At 40.7% G+C, this 22,050-nt stretch overlaps 1 protein-coding gene across 11 annotated transcripts in view; it reads left to right on the plus strand.

Annotated features, from left to right (window-relative positions):
* LOC123770030 (protein bicaudal C) overlaps positions 1–22,050 on the plus strand; it is a 79,898-nt gene that overhangs the window by 41,989 nt on the left and 15,859 nt on the right. For 5 of the 11 annotated variants that reach the window (XM_045761598.2, XM_045761606.2, XM_045761607.2 and 2 more), the window contains 8 exons: positions 12,657–12,833; positions 14,587–14,819; positions 15,857–15,985; positions 17,787–17,899; positions 18,022–18,130; positions 18,640–18,805; positions 19,679–19,792; positions 21,721–21,909. In XM_045761598.2, coding sequence (XP_045617554.1) covers positions 12,657–12,833; positions 14,587–14,819; positions 15,857–15,985; positions 17,787–17,899; positions 18,022–18,130; positions 18,640–18,805; positions 19,679–19,792; positions 21,721–21,909 — 1,230 coding nt within the window. Of the gene's footprint in view, positions 1–10,473; positions 10,700–12,656; positions 12,834–14,586; positions 14,820–15,856; positions 15,986–17,786; positions 17,900–18,021; positions 18,131–18,639; positions 18,806–19,678; positions 19,793–21,720; positions 21,910–22,050 lie in introns of those variants that run through there. The other 6 variants (XM_045761599.2, XM_069301413.1, XM_045761609.2 and 3 more) reach the window with 5 other exon arrangements.

The raw sequence follows: 22,050 nt of genomic DNA on the forward strand, positions 1-22,050 counted from the left end.
GTACTCCATATGATCTCCTTCAGCGTCTTTAGTTGCTTCACATTCCAGCAAGTCATGCAATAGTGGCATTTCTGCATCTGTTCCACAGATACGACTCTCTTGAACACATTCACAAGGGCCGTGACGAGGGTTCGAATCTAGTCAGAGAGCATCCCAGACGCTGCCTTAATTGACTGCGCTACTACATGGTAAAAGAATTGCAACCAGATGTTGCATGGTTTGCAAAACCCTGATTTGTGTCTCGGAGAGGCTACAGGGTCCAAGTAAGGGCAGTAGAACTTCTGGTTGCAATTCTTTTTACCATGTCGTAGCCCAGTCGATTAAGGCAGCGTCTGGGATGCTCTCGGACGTAGGTTCGAACCCTGGTCACGGCCCTTGTGGATTTGTTCATTTGATGCATCACGCTATTGTGATTTGTGTGTAACGACTGTCTTTTTAAGTATTGGTAATAAATTAATCTGACACTTCAAGTAATTTAGGAGGCCTGGTCGAGGACCGGGCCCCGGGGACGCTTAGTCCCGTAATCATCGCAAGGTAGGTTGGGTTTATTACCTCGCAGCAGCACTTGTAGCCAAGCACTTGTATGGCTACTGCAGTGTCTATGGATAGGTTTTTGCCAGGCATGAGAGTATTACCCAGTGGCTTGTTCGTACCACATCGCAGCGAGTCTGTCTTCCGCTACTTCGGCTCTGTGACGACTTTTGATAGTTGGGAGAATTTTCTTCTTTATTTGCTCCTTTTCTGTGAGAAATTTGGAGGTATTTTTACCTGTACAACAGTTAAAGCAGTGACAGTTTTTGGCTAGTGAGTCTGATGAAACTGTCTTCATCATACTTACATTTGAAATAGATTATGTAGTCTGCCGCCACAACATCTTTTAGTATTACATTCCATCTACCGATACAGTAACTGCTGACACTGAGAACATTGTGTGTGTGGGGCTTTTGGGTACTAAGGTTTCCATCCATGTCCTCTTGTTATAGATTCAGCCACTCTGAACCATTTCCAAGTAGCACGGGCTATGGTGAGCCCGTAATCTCTTGTTAGTGTTCCACCCCGTGCTAAATAGTTTGTGCATGTTTAGCGTGGGGTTTCTAGCTAGTGTGTTTTATTTACCTGGTTGTAGAGCAGGGGAGGAAAGGAGGGCGGTGTTCTATCATAGTTAATTTAGAATTATCTCTATCACTGTAAAGTCGTGTAACTGGATAATGGTTATCTTCAGGTTATCTTGAGATGATTTCGGGGCTTTAGTGTCCCCGCGGCTCGGTCCTCGACCAGGCCTCCACCCCTGGGAAGCAGCCCGTGACAACTGACTAACACCCAGGTACCTATTTTACTGCTAGGTAACAAGGGCATAGGATGAAAGAAACTCTGCCCATTTGTTTCTCGCCGGCGACCGGGATCGATCCCGGGACCACAGGATCACAAGTCCAGTGTGCTGTCCGCTCGGCCGACCGGCTCCCCATTAAACATGATCCATTAAATTTGTTCAGGTGTGGGTTGGTTATCTTAATTTTCTGCTACGTTATGACTCGCTCTCTACTTAGACGGAGTTTATTTTTAATATTTAAGTGCCTCGTACTGGGCAGATCTGGCTACTACCGTTTCAGTGTCAATATAGAGGGTATTCGCAGCCTTGAACGAGCTTTTCTAGTTGTGAATTAGAGGCACATAATGGGCTCAGGGATTGAACCCCACAAATGAATTGTGGGGTTCAGTCCCTGAGCCCATTATGTGCCTCTGTAACCCTTTCCACTACCGTCCACAAGATGGGTATGGGGTGCATAATAAATGAACTAAACTAAAAAAAAAACTGAATTCCTCGTTATGAGGAGCACTCGATGTCACGAGTGGCAGTTTTAGCTGTGGTGGTTTCTTCTCCAATTCAGTTCGAGGAAGTTTTCCCAGTGTCAGTGTTGTGTGTCGCTCGGTCTCATTGATCTGAACTTGAAAACTTTTGATGCAATATCCGCTAGAAACTTGAAACTCCTTAACCTGCTAATCCATCCCCACTTACACCCTCTCCCCCCCCCCTCCCCTCCCTTTCGGCAACTCGCGCGCCTCAACAGCCTCAACAACAACAACTAGAGAGGATCTAGTTGTTGTTGTTATAGATTCAGCTACTCGGAACAGGTTCCAAGTAGCACGGGCTATGGTGAGCCCGTAGTGGACTTACCTGGCACAGGAGCGGTGCTGTGTGAATCTAGTGCTTTGTACCTATTATAAACAAAGGCGGCACACAAGACTACATCGTCTCTCGTGCAGAGATTCCCGCCAAATTAGTCCTCCGAAAATGCTTAAAACACGTGGATGTTTTTAGTGGTCGTGAGGGTGCAGATTGTTTCCAAACATCAGTGTGGCTTGAGGGGGGAGCAGAGTCATGCTTAGCGAAGTACATTAGGCAACAGCGATCAAGTAGGAAATGAAAGTATTAACGGATCAGATTGACGTCTCTGGCGTGTGTGAAGGTATTTGATATCTATAAAATTCCATAAAAGAATTTGGCGCCTCACACAAGCTTGTGGGACCAAAGAGCTGAAGCTCAACCTTTGCAAGCAAACTAGGGAAGTACTTTACACACAGAAATCACAATAGCGTGATGCATCATATGAACAAACCCACAAGGGCCATGACGAGGATTAAGACACGTCTGGGATGCTCTCGGACGTAGGTTCGAATCCTCGTCACGGCCCTTGTGGATTTGTTCAGAGTAGGACTGCCTTTCCCAACCCCCCCCCTGGCAGGGGTGGGTGTAGCCGTAGGGTGTGGGTGTTAGTGCTGTCAAAGAAAGGGGAATAAACATGGTAGTGGGTGAATCTAACTCCACATACAATTTTAATTGTAAATATGATAACGTGGAAACTTATCACTGCATTGAAGAAATAATGTGTTGGGAAGGTGGTGGGGCTGGACCTAGCATACCCATGTAGGCGAACACTGTAGATATGATAGAGCCCAGTAGGCTCAAGAATCTGTGCACCAGTTGATTGGCAGTTGAGAGGCGGGACCAAAGAGCCAAAGCTCAGCCCCCGCAAGTACAACTAGGCGAGTAAACTGGACACCCTCGCATTTCATCTGGCCCCCCCCCCCCACATCACCCCCTCCCTTGCGTCCTAATGCCCTTATCTTTCCACGGGTTTATTTTGACATTAGTAGATTTATGGTGCTGGAGAGGTTGGGCTTATTGTCCAGGGATTTAACACTATTCCGGCATCTGTGGGTGTACTAGATGGGATATAAAAAAAAAACTTCCCTTACCCATTGTGTGTGTACTCACCTAATTGTGCTTGCGGGGGTTGAGCTCTGGCTCTTTGGTCCCGCCTCTCAACTGTCAATCAACTGATGTACAAATTCCTGAGCCTACTGGGCTCTGTCATATCTACACTTGAAACTGTGTATGGAGTCAGCCTCCCCAACATCACTGCCTAATGCAGTCCATCTGTTAACTACTGATGCTGAAAAAGTTCTTTCTAACGTCCTTGTGGCTCATGTGGGTACTCAGTTTCCACCTGTGTCCCCTTGTTCGCGTACCACCAGTGTTGAATAGTTTATCCTTATCTACCCTGTCAATTCCTCTGAGAATTTTGTAGGTAGTGATCATGTCTCCCCTTACTCTTGTCTTCCAGTGTCGTGAGGTGCATTTCACGCAGACTTCTTGTAACTCACGCGTCTTAGGTCTGGGACTAGTCTAGTGGCATATCTCTGAACTTTTTCCAGTTATAGTCTTGTGCTTAACAAGGTACGGGCTCCATGCTGGGGCCGCATACTCCAGGATTGGTCTTACATAAGTGGTATACAAGATTCTGAATGATTCCTTACACAGGTTCCTGAAGGCAGTTCTGATGTTAGCCAGCCTTGTATACGCCTCAGATGTTCTTTTCATGTGGGCTTCAGGAGACAGGGTTGGTGTGATGTGCACTCCTAAATCTGTGTAAAGTTCCTCCTATCCCCCCCCATAAATCTTTAAGAATATACTTGAGCTGTGTTCAGTTGATTGTTGCGTTAGCCTAACAATTTAAGAGCGAGGTTAAGATGCAGTAGGTTGATGTCTGTTGCCCGAGAAGGTGAGAGTAACTAGTGGCGGCATATAGATTGATTGATAAAGATTAAGCCACCCAAGAGGTGGCACGGGCATGAATAGCCCGCAAGTGGTGGCCCTTTTGAGCCATTACCAGTATCAAGAGATGATACTGGAGATCTGTGGAGGTGCGACTGCACCCTGCGTGACGGGAGATGTCTCCCGGACCAAATGGTGACCAAATGGTGGCGTCATATAATGTACCTATTGCTTAAGTACTTATAATCCACCCATCTGTAAGTTCAGAATTATTTTTTATTTTGCCCCGAAGCGAGTTTATTGGGCAGCACCACTCATCTTGTGAGTGGACACACCGCCATAGCAGCATGTACAACACTCCCCAATAGGAAGAAAACCCGCTGGGTTGTTCATCCTGTCACTTGTACCCAGGTTCAGAATTATTTCATGGGGGGAAATGAAGGTGTTGCTCGGGTGGTCATAACGCACACTCTTACTGGACCACGGTGACGCCACTAGTGCCTATCTTGAGGGGTATCTTGAGATGGTTTCGGGGCTTAGCGTCCCCGCGGCCCGGTCCTCGACCAGGCCTCCTTTTTGTTACATACCCCCAGGAAGCAGCCCGTAGCAGCTGAACTCCCAGGTACCTATTTACTGCTAGTAACCCATGTTGGGTAACTTACCAAGATGCTACAGGTACAAATGGGCAACATTTAATTATGCGTGGTTCACATTAATGAGTTTATAAAATGCAGAGCTCTCGCTTCTAGAGTCTGGACATACTCGTTTTAATTGGCATGATTTTTGTTTGTAGGTGTCTGCTTAATTCCACCTGTTGAGTCGGGGGAGGGGGTGTAGTGAAGGGGGGAGGACAGGGCCGGGTAGGGTAGGAGGGGGTGATTGAGGAAGGGGGGGGGGGGGCAGAGAGTTGTCTGGGGTATAGGGGGGGGGGACCGGGTGAGTGGGTTGCGTGTATGAAATTTCTTTTCGCTGTATCATATGTGGCCATTCATTTACAGTGATGATCAGCACATGTACATTTTGGTCTGTCCTGTATATATAAAAAATGTTTCACATAGTGCAGGGGGCTATTGCCCCCGCCCGTGGCGCCCACCAGCGTGGGCGTGTTGACGGGGTGGTGGACGTCGTCCTGGCCGCCCCCAGGGTGAGGGGTGGAGGCACTTGTGGGTTCCCCCAGGGGTGAGAATCCCCGGGGCAAGATCTTCAGGTAGGAGAAAAGGAAGCCCTATTTGTACCATTTGGTTAATCAAATGCGACTCCGGGGTTGAACATAGAGGTAATATTGACGGAGCCCGAGGGACGGAGCCCGAGGGACGGAGCCCGAGGGACGGAGCCCGAGGGACCAGAGGTGTGGGGGCAGCGAGGTGTTCACACCCCCTCACAAGGCTTCTTTATGCCCCTCAGACGGGCCCCCTGGCGCCTGTGGACTTGCACCAACATCAACAGTAGTCGTATCAGTAATGACGGCTCCCGACGGCTGCTTCATTAATAGCGCCAACGGTAGCATGGACAACGGAGCTGTAACGGTATACAGTGGTAAGAATACCATCACCAACTGTTGAGGCAACGGCCGTGGTATGTTGTTGTTTTTAGATTTAGCTACTTAGAACGAAGTGTCCATGTAGCACGGGCTATGGCGAGCCCGTAAAGCCGTGATAGTAAGAGACCCAGGAATACTAATAGCACACCCTCAGAGGGACCGAGCGAAAGGAACTATCGGGGGGGGGGGGGACGCTAGGCCATTACCATTATTTAGCACTTGAAAGGGATAAGGATTTGGAATGGAATGAGGAGAGAGGAGGGAAGCAATGGTGCCCAACCACTTGTGGACGGTCGGGGATTGAACGCCGACCTGCATGAAGCGTGACCGTCGCTTTACTGTCCAGCCCAAGTAGTTGGACAGGGAGCAAGCAAGCAAGCAATGGTGTGTGTAGTAATAAATAATATTTTAGATAAGACCACTTAAAGCTGACTGTTAATTAAAAGGTCATTGTTTTATTAGTATGACTGCGTTGCTCTGAATGAAGAAGATTGACTGTAGTCTGTTTCATCAGCGATAAAATGTCTGACTTGAGACAGTCAGGTCTGTTAGACGGGTGAATCCTGTCAGTATACCGTGCGGTTTAGAAGTCAATAGCAGACACACCTGTGAAGCCAAAGATCTTGAGAGTTTGTTCAGACTGGGCGCACTGCCCCCCCCACCCCCTGTGTATCCAATAGTAATTGATCTGGGTGTAAAATGATTGATGGTTTGTACTGTGGGAGACCTCTGGTGCTGTCTGATCTGACAGGCTCCAGTACGCATCCATACAGTCGCAAGGCATAAGCTCGACTAAAGATTTTTCCAAGTAGAGTTTACCCCGACAGAATCGGCGATTGTGGAAATTTGACATTTAATTATGAAAGCACTGCGATAAAGCTATATTGTAAAGTAAAGCGCGCACAACGAGAAATCAGGGCTAGTGTAATGAGCAGCGGGTAAAGCAGCGTAAATGATTATAAAGTAATTGGGAGTTGGGGAAGGGGGTTGGGGGTGAAATTAGGTGAGAGGCTGCTCTGTTGAGTCCTCAGCCACCCCCCTAGGATTCAAGTGTGAAGTACCCAGAGATAGCCTCCTCCCAGCCCACTGTCAGTGGTCACTACACCAACCAGGATGTTGGAGGGGGGGTGTATGTTGCAAGTAGGGGGGTGTTGTAGGGGAGGGAGCTGCGTGTTTTAGGGGGAGTCGTGGTGGGAGGGGGAGTGATGCCATCTTGTATTAAAAACCTGCTGGTCTGAAGATTTAATATTTTGGATAGGTTTGTGAATGTTTATAATAGGATAAAATGAGGATTGCGTAGAGGTAAAATAAAGTGTATCATATGAACAGTGGAGATACTTTGCCTCGTAGTTTGAAAATATTTCGTGAGGCTACGATGGAACTTAAGAGGTTGCACTCCCAGGCTGAGAGCCTTCAGCCATGTGGCAAGGATCACTCAATTATGCAAGAGTTCCAAATTTATAGTCTGTGTGTTTGTACTAACCGTTCTCACGGCTTGACGAGCGTCAAATTCGATTTGCTTTTGCTTAACCCGTCCTCGCTAATTGCCACGTCATAAAATGATATACTAAACGTACCTAACCCAATCCAAACCTGTGAACACACGAATAGGAAACGTAACAGACCAGCTCGTCAATTTTGCTGCTATGTTTTATAGTAAACATTTTGACGTAAAAATTGGAGAGGACAAGTTGAACCAGAAGCGTACGAACCTTGCCAATTCGCATAACGGTATTGCAGCAGCAGCAGCAGCAGCAGCAGCCCGTCCTCCTCATCAAAGGGAAAATGCTTGTTAATCCAACCGCCAAATTCCCTGTTTATGAATGGGAAAAAAAGGTTTACACACAACTCACCTGATGCAACCCGTCCTCGATTCAAGTCCATTACATCCAGTGGTCGACCCCACAGACGCATTCATAAACTTTTATATACTGTTCATTCAAAACGAGAATATATAAATTAATATTATAATAGCATATTGTGCATATATAGGTTAGGTTAGGTGTTTAGGCTCTGTTGGCGATTATTTCAACCCGTCCTCGACTCTGGTACATTTCATCCAGCGGTCGACCCCATAGACGCATCATATTTTTTTCATGCTATTCATTCAAAGTGGGAATTATCTCAAATATAAATTATTACACTAGCATATTGTGCATAGGAATAGGTTAGGTGTTTAGGTTCTGTTGGCGAGTATTTGTATTTGTTGTACGTGAGTGAAGCATTTACAGCGTTGTGGTTTGAACAAAATTCGTTAGTGAAGCACTTGTTCCAAAAGTGTTCGAACGAAATCAGTTGAGTGGTGTGTAAACGGTTTTTCATTCCGGGCCGTCCTCCAAACAGACCCAAAAGTGATTCCATGCACCCGCCAAACCCCCTGTTTATGAATGGGGGAACATTTCTCGAACTCGTTCTCCTGACTAGTACATAGCATTTTTACTTATGATTCCCCTAAGGTCAAAATCTGATGTACTGAAAATGGTAGCGTCTCAGAAATTGACTTGATGCACCGTTCTCTGTTCGCGAGTCCTCTGGTTAGGTTAGGGTAATTTAGTAAAACAGTTTGTGACGTTGGGAACGCTCAGGAGAACGGACTGCTCGAACAGTGCTTCGGTGACGACTTGTGTTCGAATCGCAACGCAGGGAGGTAGATAGCTATCAGTTGTAGAAAACGTTAATATTACGGTGCATTGTGAGAGGACGGGTTAATATTATAAGGTACAAATCTTAGACCATGATTTATGCACTCTTACGAAACCTGTACATCTTTCTTCGATCATAGTGTCTTTAGTCGGCATGCATTAATACAAATTATGCCGCCACGATTAAGAAAAGTTATACAGGTTTCATAAGCGGATAGGCAATGCTTTATATACCAGACCCCTTGGCGTAGCCTCCCCCCCCCCCTTCTACGCTGGCATGCCAGACCCTTTTCCTGGTCAAGGCAGTAGCATTCCTTTATATAAGCTTTTTCTTTCCCACTAGTCACATGAAACATACTAGTAGGAAAGGAAAATTAATATTGTATAAACATTCACAAGCGCCGTGACGAGGATTCGAACCTACGTCCGAGAGACGTAGTTAATATTGTATATTAACCAAACCACTTGGTTAGGCTGGTTTTGATAGGAGGGGGGGGGGGAGATGGTATATGGCTCCTCATCCTCTTCCATCCTTACACTCTCTTGTAGTTAATTTTTATCAGTCTAGTGATGTAGAACAGTGATCTACATCCTCGGCTCATAACCCGGGAGCGCGGGTTCAATCCTCAGGCAGGACAAAAGTGGCTGGGCAAGTTTCCTCTCGTCTGATGGCTGTTATCCTCGCAATAAAATATTCATCCGGGAGTTAGGCAACTGTAGTAGGTTGCATCCTGGGGGAAGATCAGCAGTTGGGCCGGGTAAGCTTAATGACCATTGAAATACTCGGCTCATCTTCCTGCAATGTTAACACTTGGAGCAGCTATTTGGTCTAACGTAGAAAAAAAATGGACCGTTGGGCCCCAAAAAGTTAAGTTTTGTAACACTGAATTAGCCCAAATGACTATACTAGGCTTAGGAATGTTAGTTTGGGGTTTGAGGGTTTTATTCGTGCCCTCTGCACAATGAATATAGTATTACAGGGTGAACATTGTTGACTGCATTTCTGTAAGTAATATTATATTAGGAGGGTTGAAATAGCAGAGGCGGGAAGGGAAGCGTGCCTGCATCTCCTGCCGTCTAGCAGGTAGCATCGTCTAGATTAACAAAATGGCGGATAGTTAGAAAAAATGGCTGCGGTTAATGGCCGATAATTTATACAAAATATCAATGTCATGTATGTACAGGTTTTACCAATCGCAAATATAAAGGGATTTGAATTTGTGTCGTTTGATGATGTTAAGCTCATGATATAATAACAGCTGAGATAATACAATACAAAATTTTGGCTCAAAACAAAAAACAATACAAATTTTGAGTTTTAAATAAACAATACCGCGCCTATTGAAATGTTTCACTATGTAATTAGTATTACAGTATTAAACTTCATATGTTTAGATCTCTAACTTTAAAAGCACCTCTGAACTATCATTTCCTTTTGGGTGGCTTAATCTTAATCAATCATCATCATGCCGATGTTTTGTTAAAAATGGCAAGATGTATTTATCAACTTCAGGCAGCTACTGTGTTGGAGACGATAATCATCTTTTAGAAAAATTTTTGTGGGGAGGGGCGGGGGAGAAGACCAATTCAGCCACTGCCACAGGCTGTAATAACTCTTGCCAAGATGGGAATTTAACAAATGGTTTGTCACACCTGAGGATGTACACAACACGATTTAAAGTGCCTCTGTGTTATCTGGAGTTTAGAGATAACTGTAAAGTGGCATAGATTATTACGCAAGATAAGGTATTGATATGATTGCGGCTTGCCTATGGCCTACGCAAGATAACACATGCTGATTATAGAGAGTAGATCCCATGCCAGACACATGGATAGTTTCATTGGAAGACGAGGTTGTTAGCCCGCGTGCGTTTAGAATAGCGAATAATTGTAACTGGTTTGATACGGGTATTGTTTTGTGCCTGCGTTTTCACAAGCCACTTTAAATAATTATTTTTTTTCAGAAGCTATAGCAAATTAGTTTTACTTTTAAAGGCTTGCCAGTGTGGTTTGACGGCATTTTGAAGATCATACACATGTACAAGAGGGATCTGTATTTCGTGGGAGGGAATTATGCGTTGAAGGGTTTGACAGCGTGCAAGTGAGAGACATTAAGGTGGCCAGCGAGGCGCAGGACCTGAAGACTAGCGTGGCCGGTGTGTGGTTGACGGTGTTCGTGGAGAATGTGCCCATCACACCACTTCAGTAAATGTAAAGTGTGTTGATGAGGTCAAGAAGAGGGGAAGAGAGAGAGAGAGAGAGAGAGAGAGCAGGCGCTGTGTGGTAACTAGGAATGGCCGAGCCTGGAGTGTGGGAGGAACCTGGCCTGACACAGACGAGTCTCAAACCGCAGTCTTGATACTAATTTGTGTAGTGTTGCGCCCCTCCTCCACCTAGTGACCTCGGGGATGGATATCTTCGCCGGAGACATAGAGATTGACCTGCCGTCTGATGACGATGGTAAGTCTGGGCAACTTGTGCATGATGCTGTAGGACAGGGCAAGCCATGACGTCTTTCACGTTTTAACTTGTTTATCGCCATTTTATTGCGCTGCTTTATGAAAGATTATAATTCCCTTCAGTGCATATTTGTGGTAACACCCCCCTCATGTCGGTTATTAATCTAATGCAAAGCTTCCAGAAATTATGTAAGTATTTCTAGTGATTGCAACACGTTTTCACACTAGGGACTCGCCATGTGGTAGGCGGGGCCGCTGTGTGGCTTAAAGTACAGGCTACTAGACTACTAGAGCTTAGTGCTTAATAATCACTTATGTAGGCCTGTCACATTATCTTCAGTGTTACAGTAATTGCATACTAATAGTCTTGGGTTCCACAAAGCAGTGCATAATCTCTTATGATTATAAATGATCTAAAACGTCTTATTAAATAAGGAAATGGCTAACGGGAATTACGTCCTTATACCCGGTGGTTTGAGGAATATATAGTGTTGATAAAGGAGGATTTGAATGTCTGCAAATAGATTTTTCCTAAACTAGGAAGTTGCATATAAAGACCCTGGAGCATCAGTGCCACACTAACAAATACTTCAGTTACAAGAGATAATTACACCAACGTGATACATTAATGAGAATCAATTTATCACATTAGTGTGATTTTCTTGTGTATTTAAAGCTGGAAGTTCCAGATTTTAGAAATCATTGTTAGTAACTTGAGTTTCTTTTTCTTTATTAAATAATGCACAATATAAAGATCATATTTACATCAATTTACAAGGGAAAATACTATATTATATATAGTTGATATAATTCTCAGTAAAACAATTTTTTCACATCCCATAGCATAAGTCATAAACCATAATGTTACACTTCATCCTATCTTGCAAGAACTTCAATATTTTGTCTACTGAGTAACCCTCTTGCCTGCCTATCCACACACACACAAAATGTAATCAGATATTATAATTATTTTATTCTTATTTTCTTGCATTTTGTCAATATGAAACATTAAAAACCTCATTAAATCAACTCTAATGTTTGGTTCACATAAAGCTTTAAGTGTGTGTAATCCAGTTTACAAGAACAACTTTCTGCTTACAGAAATAAAATATATGCATATTATTCTCAATTACAGTGCATTGGTACATCAAAGTGGCAAGAGTTAATGTTGTCCAAATATTGCAAGACACATCTCTTAACCCTTGCACTGTGCACCTGTGACAAATTTGTGGTGTAGTTGTTAATGAATTATTAACATTACACTGAAAATTAAAAACAAAGTAAAAATATTGCCAAATTCAAGAATTTTAATTTGAAATCAAAGTGAAAAAACATTAAAATATTTCTAAATTCAACAAATATTTACATCACCCATTGAGCACCTTAAGGTGCTATGCACAGTGCAGTGTTTAAGTTTGCCAACTTATGGGAATTTTCCCACTATTATTGTAATATGTGCCATATTTTTAACCCAATATAATCTCTATTAATTTTAATGAACTGAATGTTGGAGAAAACTTGATCTGTCCTCAGTAAATAACCCAGGGTTCCCTAGGTTCAGTCCCTGGGCAGGACAGAAATGATTGGTAAACAATGAAAGGAAACCATGCCCAAATGGGTAAATAAGTAATTGGGAGTTAGGCAATTCTTGTAGATTGAAACCTGGGGAAGATCTGTAGTTGACCTAGGGAATCACGATAAGACCAACAGCCTTCATGTTACAGATAACAGAAATTTAGTAGTCTTGTGGGGGGGGGGGGGGGGGGTCCTAAATGAAGGTAAAAAATAGGATTGACTTGTAAAGGTATAAATGGCCATTGGCCATTTTGGTAAAGTATTTTCATTGTTATTGCCTGGGGAATGATTTTTGTTTGTGGTACAGTATTGACTTCTGTGTGATTGCTTGGCCCTAGTGGGAGGAGTAATGCAAAAGTTTTGACAAAGTTAACTTGTTGCAGATCCGCATGTCCGAGTGGTGGGCTTGCCAGAGGCAGTCAGACTTGCTGGTGCAATGGTAAGGCAAGAATTAGAACCACACAATAAGGTGACAATGAAGCTTGACGTGTCTTGGACACACCATTCCCACATCATTGGCAAAGGAGGAAACACAATTCAGCCAGTTGTTAAGCGAACAGGTAGAGTTCACTAGGTCTAAATGAATGTAAAGTGAAGTTTCCTTTGAGTAAATGCTTCACATTTTCTTTTTCTGGTTATCTACTAATTTAACACTAGCAATATTTTATGAATATATACCATAGAAATCGATACATCATGTGATAGGTGGTGTAAAAGCATGTCACTATTCAGGGATCTTCATAGGCATGCCTAGAAAAACTAAAGATCCAACTTCTGGATCGACCAACTTCGAGCTTTTCCTGGCGACGGGTTCATTAGCAATGTACTAAAGAAATTTACTAATGTCAGCTCGATCAGCTAAGATGTCACCTTGTAGCCCACAGGTCAATATAATTTTCACATGACTAAATAGGCATTATGCTGCAAAGGTGAGATAGACATGATCAGATAATTTTGTAATAAAACATGACTTATTATTATAATTACTGTACAGAATTTACATAATATTCATTCACAAGAACCATGATAGTAGAGTATATGTAGGTACACAATGCTTGTATAAAGCCACTAATACGCAGTCTTGAGACAACTTGTACATTGATCTAATATGCCTTCAATCCTAGTGGTTGGTCTAGAGCCTGAACTTGCCCATACAAACCAACGTACTACCAAGATATTGTACTTGGACATCACAAGTAGACACGGGTTTTAAATTCCTTTCTAAAATTGACTAGATTCCAACCATATTTCATGCTTTACAGGTTAAACCATAGATTTAAAGGGTCTTGGCATGCAGTCTGTTACTTCAAATCTGAAATTACAGTACCTGTACTGCATAATTGAATTAATTATACACATGTACTATGTACCCAGTTAATTTGTGAATAGTACTCGTTTTAAAATTAGTAAATGTGTATGAGGTAACGGAGCCAGTGTTTAAAGTTGGTTCCTATCTAGCACAGCATGGTACCTTTGACTGTGCAGGTGTAGTAGGGTTAACAATCTCTTAAAAGATAATAAGATTTATTAAGATTCAGTCATTTAAAAATGAGTGTTCATAATGAAGAAATCTCATCCATGCCTATATTTTCAAGGTACAGTACTAATTTTCCAAATTCCCAAAATGCAATGCATATTAGTGGCCTTGCAAGAATATAAGAATGTCATGTATTCAAAAACCCAGTGAACATTTTTGTATATAAATAAAACAATACAGGTTAAAAATTTAATTTCTTGAAATTGGTAGATTGTGAGCATGTTTTCAATAGTGCACCCTTGATTCAACGAACTATTTTGGACCAACCGCAATTCGTTGCAACCAGAGGTTGATCCAGGAGGCCCTTACAGTATATATGAACGAAAATTGGGTAAATGTCAAAATTAAAATGACCCACAGAATTTGGTTTTAAATGTGCTAAATGGCTTTTCCAAGGCGCCCAACTCCTCCTTACTGTTCCCTTGTACAAAAATCAAAAATGTGATTGGAGCCATATTAAGAGTTACCATTAATGCACTAATATTTATCACACTGGGCTGATTTCATTAAAGAAACCTTTAATTTTTAATTTGTGATATGATGGGCAAGTTTTCCAGCAGTTTGTGAACTATCCTAACATCCCAAAAGCAAATTCGCATGTCCCCCGCTTCAGCAAACCAGAGTTTGTCGAATTGGGCGAGTAAATCCGGCCTAAAAAGTCTCCTAACCAGAGATTCACCGAATTGGGGGTGCACTGTACAGTATTTGAAATTTTCTCATGTATGTAAAGAGAAAGAAAATTGCTCTTTCAAAGCTTAGTGTCTTGGGCTTTATAGGTGTGAGTATCCACTTCCCTGATGGTAACAAGAACAGTGAAGTGCGGAAAAGTAATCAGGTGTCGATCAACAGTCGTGGGGAGGAGCTAGCTGGGCTGGAAGAGGCACGGGGAGCCATCCGGGAGCTAACGCCTCTTATCTTTACCTTCTCTCTCTCAGCAAGTGCACAGTTCATCAGCATATCTGACCCTAATATGCTGATAATTCACGTCGAGAACACTTATAATGTGCAAGTATGTTACTTTTATTACAATTATTAGCCATATTGTAATTTTTCATTTTCTATGCACTGTAATTCTTTTGCTTGTTTTTTGCTTCCAGACACTGCCTCTGTAATCACCAGAGCGTAATTACGTCTGATGCATGAAACGGTTTTGGCATCCTCTACATTCTCATTAAACATAAACAAGGGGGGGAGGGGGATAATCAGATAATCATCTGAATATCACTGTTCAAAAGATAATTTTAATGTTTTAAAAAGTTTTGCTAATTTAGCTTTAATCTGGCTTACTGTTCTCAAAATAATGGGTTTCAAAAATGCCTAATAATCAACTTTGTCATTTTGTAATTTTTTGTTGCAATTATAATTTTTTTGTCTACTAGTTTTAGCACATGTAATGCTTCCAACCTCTCCTCATAGCTGGAGTGGTTCACCAAAATAGCATATCTTTGCATTTATTGTCTTAGCAATTTTTGTGTTGTACAGTTTTGTAGTGTTTGTAATTTTTATATATCTGAAAGCAAAATATGAACCTTATTTTTGAAAATGTGCCTATTTAAATTATCACTAGTGTAAGTGATGGTGTATGTTACAGGAAAATTTGTGAATAAATGATTACTTTTTTATTGATAGCAATGTAACTGGTAAGTCAGCTGTCCTTGTATACCTCAACCCTTCCCCCCACCATCCCATACCCCCATGTTAAGTGCTTAAACACACTATATATATATTCCACTTAAAAACTGGTGTAAAAATCATGTTGCTGCACAAAATAAATGGATATTATTGACATAACACTAAAAAAAAATCCTAATTGTTTATACAATTAGGATTTAAATACAATATTGTAAATGCAATACTGTACTGTAATTTACTCTAGTGCCACGAGTGAAAATAGTTTAGGCCCATTTGAAATATTTTCTTATTATAATACTGTATGGTACTTTTTTATTGTGAAAATAGAATTTTTTTTATCCCATTTATTCCTGTAATACATTGAAATTTATTTAATTTGACTATTAATTAAATAAGGTTTTAAAAATTATTTAGGTTGACTTGAAGTTAACCGATGACATCTCGCCCCTCATCGTTGGATCAGTACGGGGAAGTGAATGGGATGCTGTGCGTGTGAAGGAGGCAACACTGTACATCTTGCAAGCATATTGTGACACACTTGCAGTAAGTAGCAGATCTGGTCTTAGGTCGGTGAAGAATCCCTATTAAAGTTTCCACAATTCTTGTCTATTACCCAAGTCATTCCAATATACCCATACCGAGCATCTCTGTTAATCGGGGATCATATAGCACAGTGGTCTACGTCCTCGGCTCACAACCAAGTGGGAGACGCTATTCTTGGGCAGGCTGAACAATTGTACAGGTTTCCTTTCAGCTGATGCCTCTGATCACGTAGCAATAAAACAGGTACAATACCCAGGAGGCATGCAAGTGTTCCGGGTTTCATCCTGCAGAAGATCAGTAGCCTAGGGAGGGATTTGTATGTCAAAGTATGGGCTTCCTGTCTCTGGCAACAGGAATTAACATGATTTTCTGTGTGCATTAAAAAATATATATTAGGTGGAAAATGTTTTTAATGGCCCTTATTAAACCTTTGACATTACTGTACCTTAAATGAAAATTGGATTTGCAATTTTTCATTTGTTCAATTGCTCCCTCTTCCCAGCATTTCATGATGTAGGCATAAATGTTTTAAATTGTCGTGTTTAAATGATCTAGATCAGGGCTGTGAAAAGCTAGAAATAGGCTCAGGTCATAGGGAAAATGTAGGCTCCATTTCAAACTGCTCATTAAGTATTTTTATAATGGGTGGTACTTAAGATTTGTGTGTGTGTATATACATGTAAATGTAGTGCATATGATGTACAGTACTTAAAAAGGTAACAGAACAAAATAACTCGTGTTTTGTGTGCTTCATAAGAAAAAAAAAGATAATGGCAAGCAATTTTGATAATTTAATTATAATAACTATATTAAATTAAAGAACCCCTTAATTGTTAGCCCATATCTACACACACCCCCAGGTCCCCCCCTCCATCCATACTTGAGATTCCAGGTAAAGCATGGGAGCTATAGTCATTCTCATGTGGCTATTCAGTGCTGTAATTGTTAGGTATTATCGTAACAGCATTCTAGATTTTCTTAATGTAGCTGCACAGGTGTGTATCTGCACCTGATATACAGTCAGTTCGGCATGCCTCTGAAATTGATATGGGAGGTGTGCTTTCTACTACCTACACCTACTTTTGGGAGGTATGCTTTCTTAGCAACGTCTCAAGCAAACTTACCAGCTGCCAACCCTGTGACTTAAATTGCTGTTATCAGGCCCAAGATACCTGTAGAGGATACTTGCTCTTATTATAATAACTATTAAATTAAAGAACCCCCTCAGTTGTTAGGTTGGTATTCTAGTTTCTGTGCCCACTATGTGACCTTCCGAAGTAATTGCTTCTGTGCCCACTATGTGACCTTCCGAAGTAATTGCATAATTCGATTACCAATTACCGCTACAGGAAGAGGTCAGGTGAAAAGAAACACGGTGGGCATTTTTTTATGCCCAGGAATTAAACCCGGTCCCTAGATATTGAGCCAAGGACACCTGGATTGCAGACCACTTTGCTACATGTACTACTTTTCTGGTCATCATTGTGGAATTGCTACACAACATACTTGTCTGGGCAGCATTGTTTGGATGCAGTAACAATTCAGATAACATTATTATTATTATTATTATTATTATTATTATTATTATTATTATTATTACTACTACTATTACTACTATTACTATTACTATTACTATTATTATTATTATTATTATTATTGAATACAGGTACTTTGTATCCCAAAACCTTTTCCAATGGGGAACCCTTCTCGTGTTTACTATCAAAACCTGCCATGCTTAAAATTGTGCAATTTTGAGGGTATATTGTGGATAAGTGACACATGCACGTGTATTTTCTGTCAGCAGCATCAAATGCCTGTGCAGATGACAGTGGAGATCTCTCCACAACACCACTCCTTCGTTCTTGGACGTAACAATGAGACACTGAAGCGCATCATGCAGCGCACTGCAACAAAGTCAGTAGACAACATTTCCAATTTTCTCTTTACATAGGTAACTTTTTGTTTATATGTGGAATAAAGAAAATTGTTACCAATTTATTTTCATTATGTATTGAGCTGCTTTCCTTATTTTACAGGATAACATTTCCTGACAGTAATGACCTTTCCCTTCCCCCTTTGAAGAAGTCGACAGTCACCATTTCAGGAGCCATTGATAATGTTTACCTTGCCCGACAAAATATTGTAGTAAGTGGAAGACAGTTTTATTGTATATGTAATTTTATAAATAAAATTATAAGAATGTTAGTGGATAATTAGTATACAGAAATTGTTTAAAAAGTCATCCTGACTTCAGTTGAATACTGTAATTACTTTTTTATTTGGTAAAAATTTTATCAGTTCTTAAAAAGTCTGTCAAAATATATTACAAAAATATGATGAATTAAAAAAATGGGTTGTTTAATACAGGTCGTAATACTTTGAGAAGCAAGCTAATTTAAATGAATTGCCATTCAATAAATTTAGCAGATGATGCTGATAATGAAGAAGAGCATAGATATCTGGTATTCAGAAGTGGAGGCGGCTTAAATGATTATTTGATTAAAATTCTTGTCAGTTATATTTTTTCCAAATTCATCAACAAATGCTGATGTTGTTTTTATTTAATTATTTGGCAGCTGTGATACAAATTGGCAAAAACATAGCAATATTTTTCTCTTGATGCTGGTAATGTTTAAAGCAATTTGCTTTTACAGGGAGCTTTACCTTTGGTTCTTATGTTTGACTTGATGCCTGACCAAACGGTAGACTCTGCTGAAGTGTCGCAGATAATGCAGACCCTCGACGTTAACATAATCATAAAGAATAAGAGACTGGATGGTCGGCGGCCTGTTATTATAAAAGGAGCAGAAAGAAATGCTGGTGAGACGGATGTCGTTGTGCATGTTTCTTAGTGTTGGGGGTTTAGGTTTGCTAAATTTAATGATTATAGAATTGTGTATTAGAATGTTTATTACTTGGAATGGCAAATGTTAAAGCCGTCACTTATTTTTTTATATATATATATGTATAAATTCGATTCATTTTTTACATTAGCATTATTTGTAAAAAAATAAAAAAGGGGCTGTTGGCCAACATAATACATTTATGCAGCATTATTTAACTTCTACAAAGTACCCTGTATGTTTAGTGTATTGGGCAAATATTTAAAAGTAGTTGTTAATGTAATCGGATAAAATTTCAAACGACTATGAATCATGTGCTTAGAGAATAATTTATATAAATTCTTTATTTTACACAATTCAATTTTTCTTTATTATGCACCCCCTACCCATCCCGTGGGCAGTGGTGTAAAGGGTTACAGAGGCACATAATCGGTTCAGGAACTGAACCTCCTAGTTCGTTTAGCTAAGCAAATAACAATCTTTTGATGCTAGTTACACAATTATTGGTGTTATATATGCTCGTACATATACTCGTATACAGTATATACATGTGCATATATATAAATACATATACAATTATATGCACATATATACTATCACCTACACAAATACACACACCAATAATCTTTTGTTTCACAAGTGATTCAACAAGAGGCTCACAGGTCACTATACAAGGCACTTTACATCTATGGTGAATCACACAGTTACTAGTCTACACACAGATGAGTAAAAGTTTGAGATAAAATTAAATTAAAACGCTTACAGTGCTTTTTGCTTTGATAATTTGTAGTTATTTGAAAGTTTACACAAGTACAAGTAATATTAAAGTACTTAATTTTCTACACCGCAGGTAACATTTATGAGGCGTGGCGGATCTTGGCTCGGGCAGACAAAGCCCCACCTAAAGTCCAAATACCTCCAACATACCACATTCCAGATGCAGCACCTCTCTACGGCCTCACTAGTATGTGTATATAATGTATTGTAATGGGCATTGTGTGTGTGTGTGTTTTTTTTTTTTTACTTCATCATATGGTACAGTAACAATAAATAAAATCTCGGCCCCCCTCTCTCTCGTGTAGTGCAGGGACGCTCCTCTGACGAAACCGCATGGGAAAACTTGCATGCAGAATCATACTAATTTATGATTACAGTATATACCCTCAATCACAAATGGAACATAAAAATTTACACAAATAAAACAAATTCGTATTTTAACTAAGAGAAACATTTACATTAATAAAAAAAGCTAAACTTTATATACTAGTCATTACAGTAGTTGTTTATACTTTGGGCAGAAGAATTGCTATACAGGATGTGAAACTTGTTTTCTGGATGTGGTGATATTTTTTGCTGCATCAGGCCACCGGGACGGTCCACCTTCACAACGCTCTGGTGGTGGTGTCATTCACACATTGCAAATAGCTGACAGGCATATAAAAGTTGAACATTTCAAATTTATAGGAGCACTTTTCATTTAGATAACGAATGTCTTAAAGGTAACAGTCATTAAATAATGTGCAACTTATATCAGGTGTGGGTTATGTATGTTATGTAAGGGGGCGATGTGAACTTTCTTCGTAACTGCTGACGTATCGTAAATTTGTGACAAGACCGATAACTCTGCTTGCTTTCAATATTTTATTACTGCATTAGAAACACAATTTACTGTAATAATTTGGTTTGTTTTCAGCATTTTATTATTAGCAATGGTTTTTGTGCCTAGCGAACGTACTCGGAACAGTATGTTCGCCAAGCTCCCAAGCCTGTGGCACTAGTCTCTCCGTAATACGGCTGCATTAAACGCAGGGCACTTTCTTGATGCATTTTAAAATACAAAAGGCATATTATACGCTGGCAAATACGATGGGTGTGTGTGTATATACTTAGGTTCAAGTAATGGAAACAAAGTTGTGTGTATATACTTAGGTTCCAGTGCTCTGTCTTGAGCTGTCGGTACAATCATCCTTCCATATCATAATCAATAATACTTCCACTTGGTTAAAATGGGTTGTATTACAGTACTAGATTGCTGCTGTAAATAAGGTCATGGTGTTTCCATGAACTGGTCTACACAGTAGAGGTAGACATTTAGTACTAGGACAACAGAAGTCCTTCGAAATATTCCTTTCTGGTGTTACTGATGCATAGGAGACACTAGGGGAATTTGATTTACAATGACCTTGAGGAGGCTCACTGAACTACAGTACTGGATCTGATGATTAGTGCATCTGGGTTTAACTACAGATGGTCTGTTTATGGAAAATTGACATTAGCTACATGCTAGTGTTTGAGTGAAACAGATTGTATTTAAAAGTGTGTGTGTTTTGAGGTTGGGAGCAAAACACTTATTCCCTGTCATGTCAAACTTTGTAGGGCGACCGGTCTTTGTCCAGAGATGGTTATTGGTGGGTTGGGAATACTTTGTCAGATTCTCCTGGTCCTTACCAGTTCTTAGTCAACTGCTGGGAGTCAGACAAAGGGTTTGGAGTGAACTGGGTGAACAAACTCCTTATAAATAGTAGAGGTGGGTATGTCCACAGTAGGGAAGGTTATGGACAGGGAGGGAGGGTGGTACAGAGTAGTGAAGGTGTTGAAAGATGGACAAGGTGGAGAAGGTATGTAGTGAAGCTGTGGCATTAGTCATGAGCAGTGCCAAGTACCCCCCTGTAGTATACAGTATTTAAATGTTAATTTGTATAATTTTTTTTTAGCAATTATGTAGGAGGTATGCAGTAACTTTAATGTCACAGTAATGCATACGCTACATTATTAGGCTGTTTACTAGTTTGTTGTAATATTGCCTGTTTGAATACAATTGTTCTTGGTTATAATTTTATTATATTTGATTTTGACTTATTTTGTGTGTGACTGACACTGGTTTGTTTCTAGCAGATCTGAACCTGGGTCAGTGGTTGGGTGGTGGGAGTGGGGGCTCATCTCCGCTCCCATCCCCCACAGGCACCCCCAGCCCTCAGGTCCACGCTAGTGCACCGTGGAGCAGCCTTAGCCCCTCTAGTAGTCAGCTTCCCTCACACTTTTCACGTACCCAGTACAGCACCATGTTGTTTGAACCTTCTTGTAAGTGCACTTTTTATTTTGGTAATTTTTAATTGATTTTTGTAGATTTTTTTTGTGATTGTCTGAATCTATTTTGTATAGGCTATAACAATGTTTTCTTGATTTGTTTGTATTAATTTTAATTCAATAGTATATATATTT

This window comes from Procambarus clarkii, chromosome 45 (genome assembly GCF_040958095.1).
Source record: "Procambarus clarkii isolate CNS0578487 chromosome 45, FALCON_Pclarkii_2.0, whole genome shotgun sequence".
Classification (NCBI taxonomy): domain Eukaryota; kingdom Metazoa; phylum Arthropoda; class Malacostraca; order Decapoda; family Cambaridae; genus Procambarus; species Procambarus clarkii.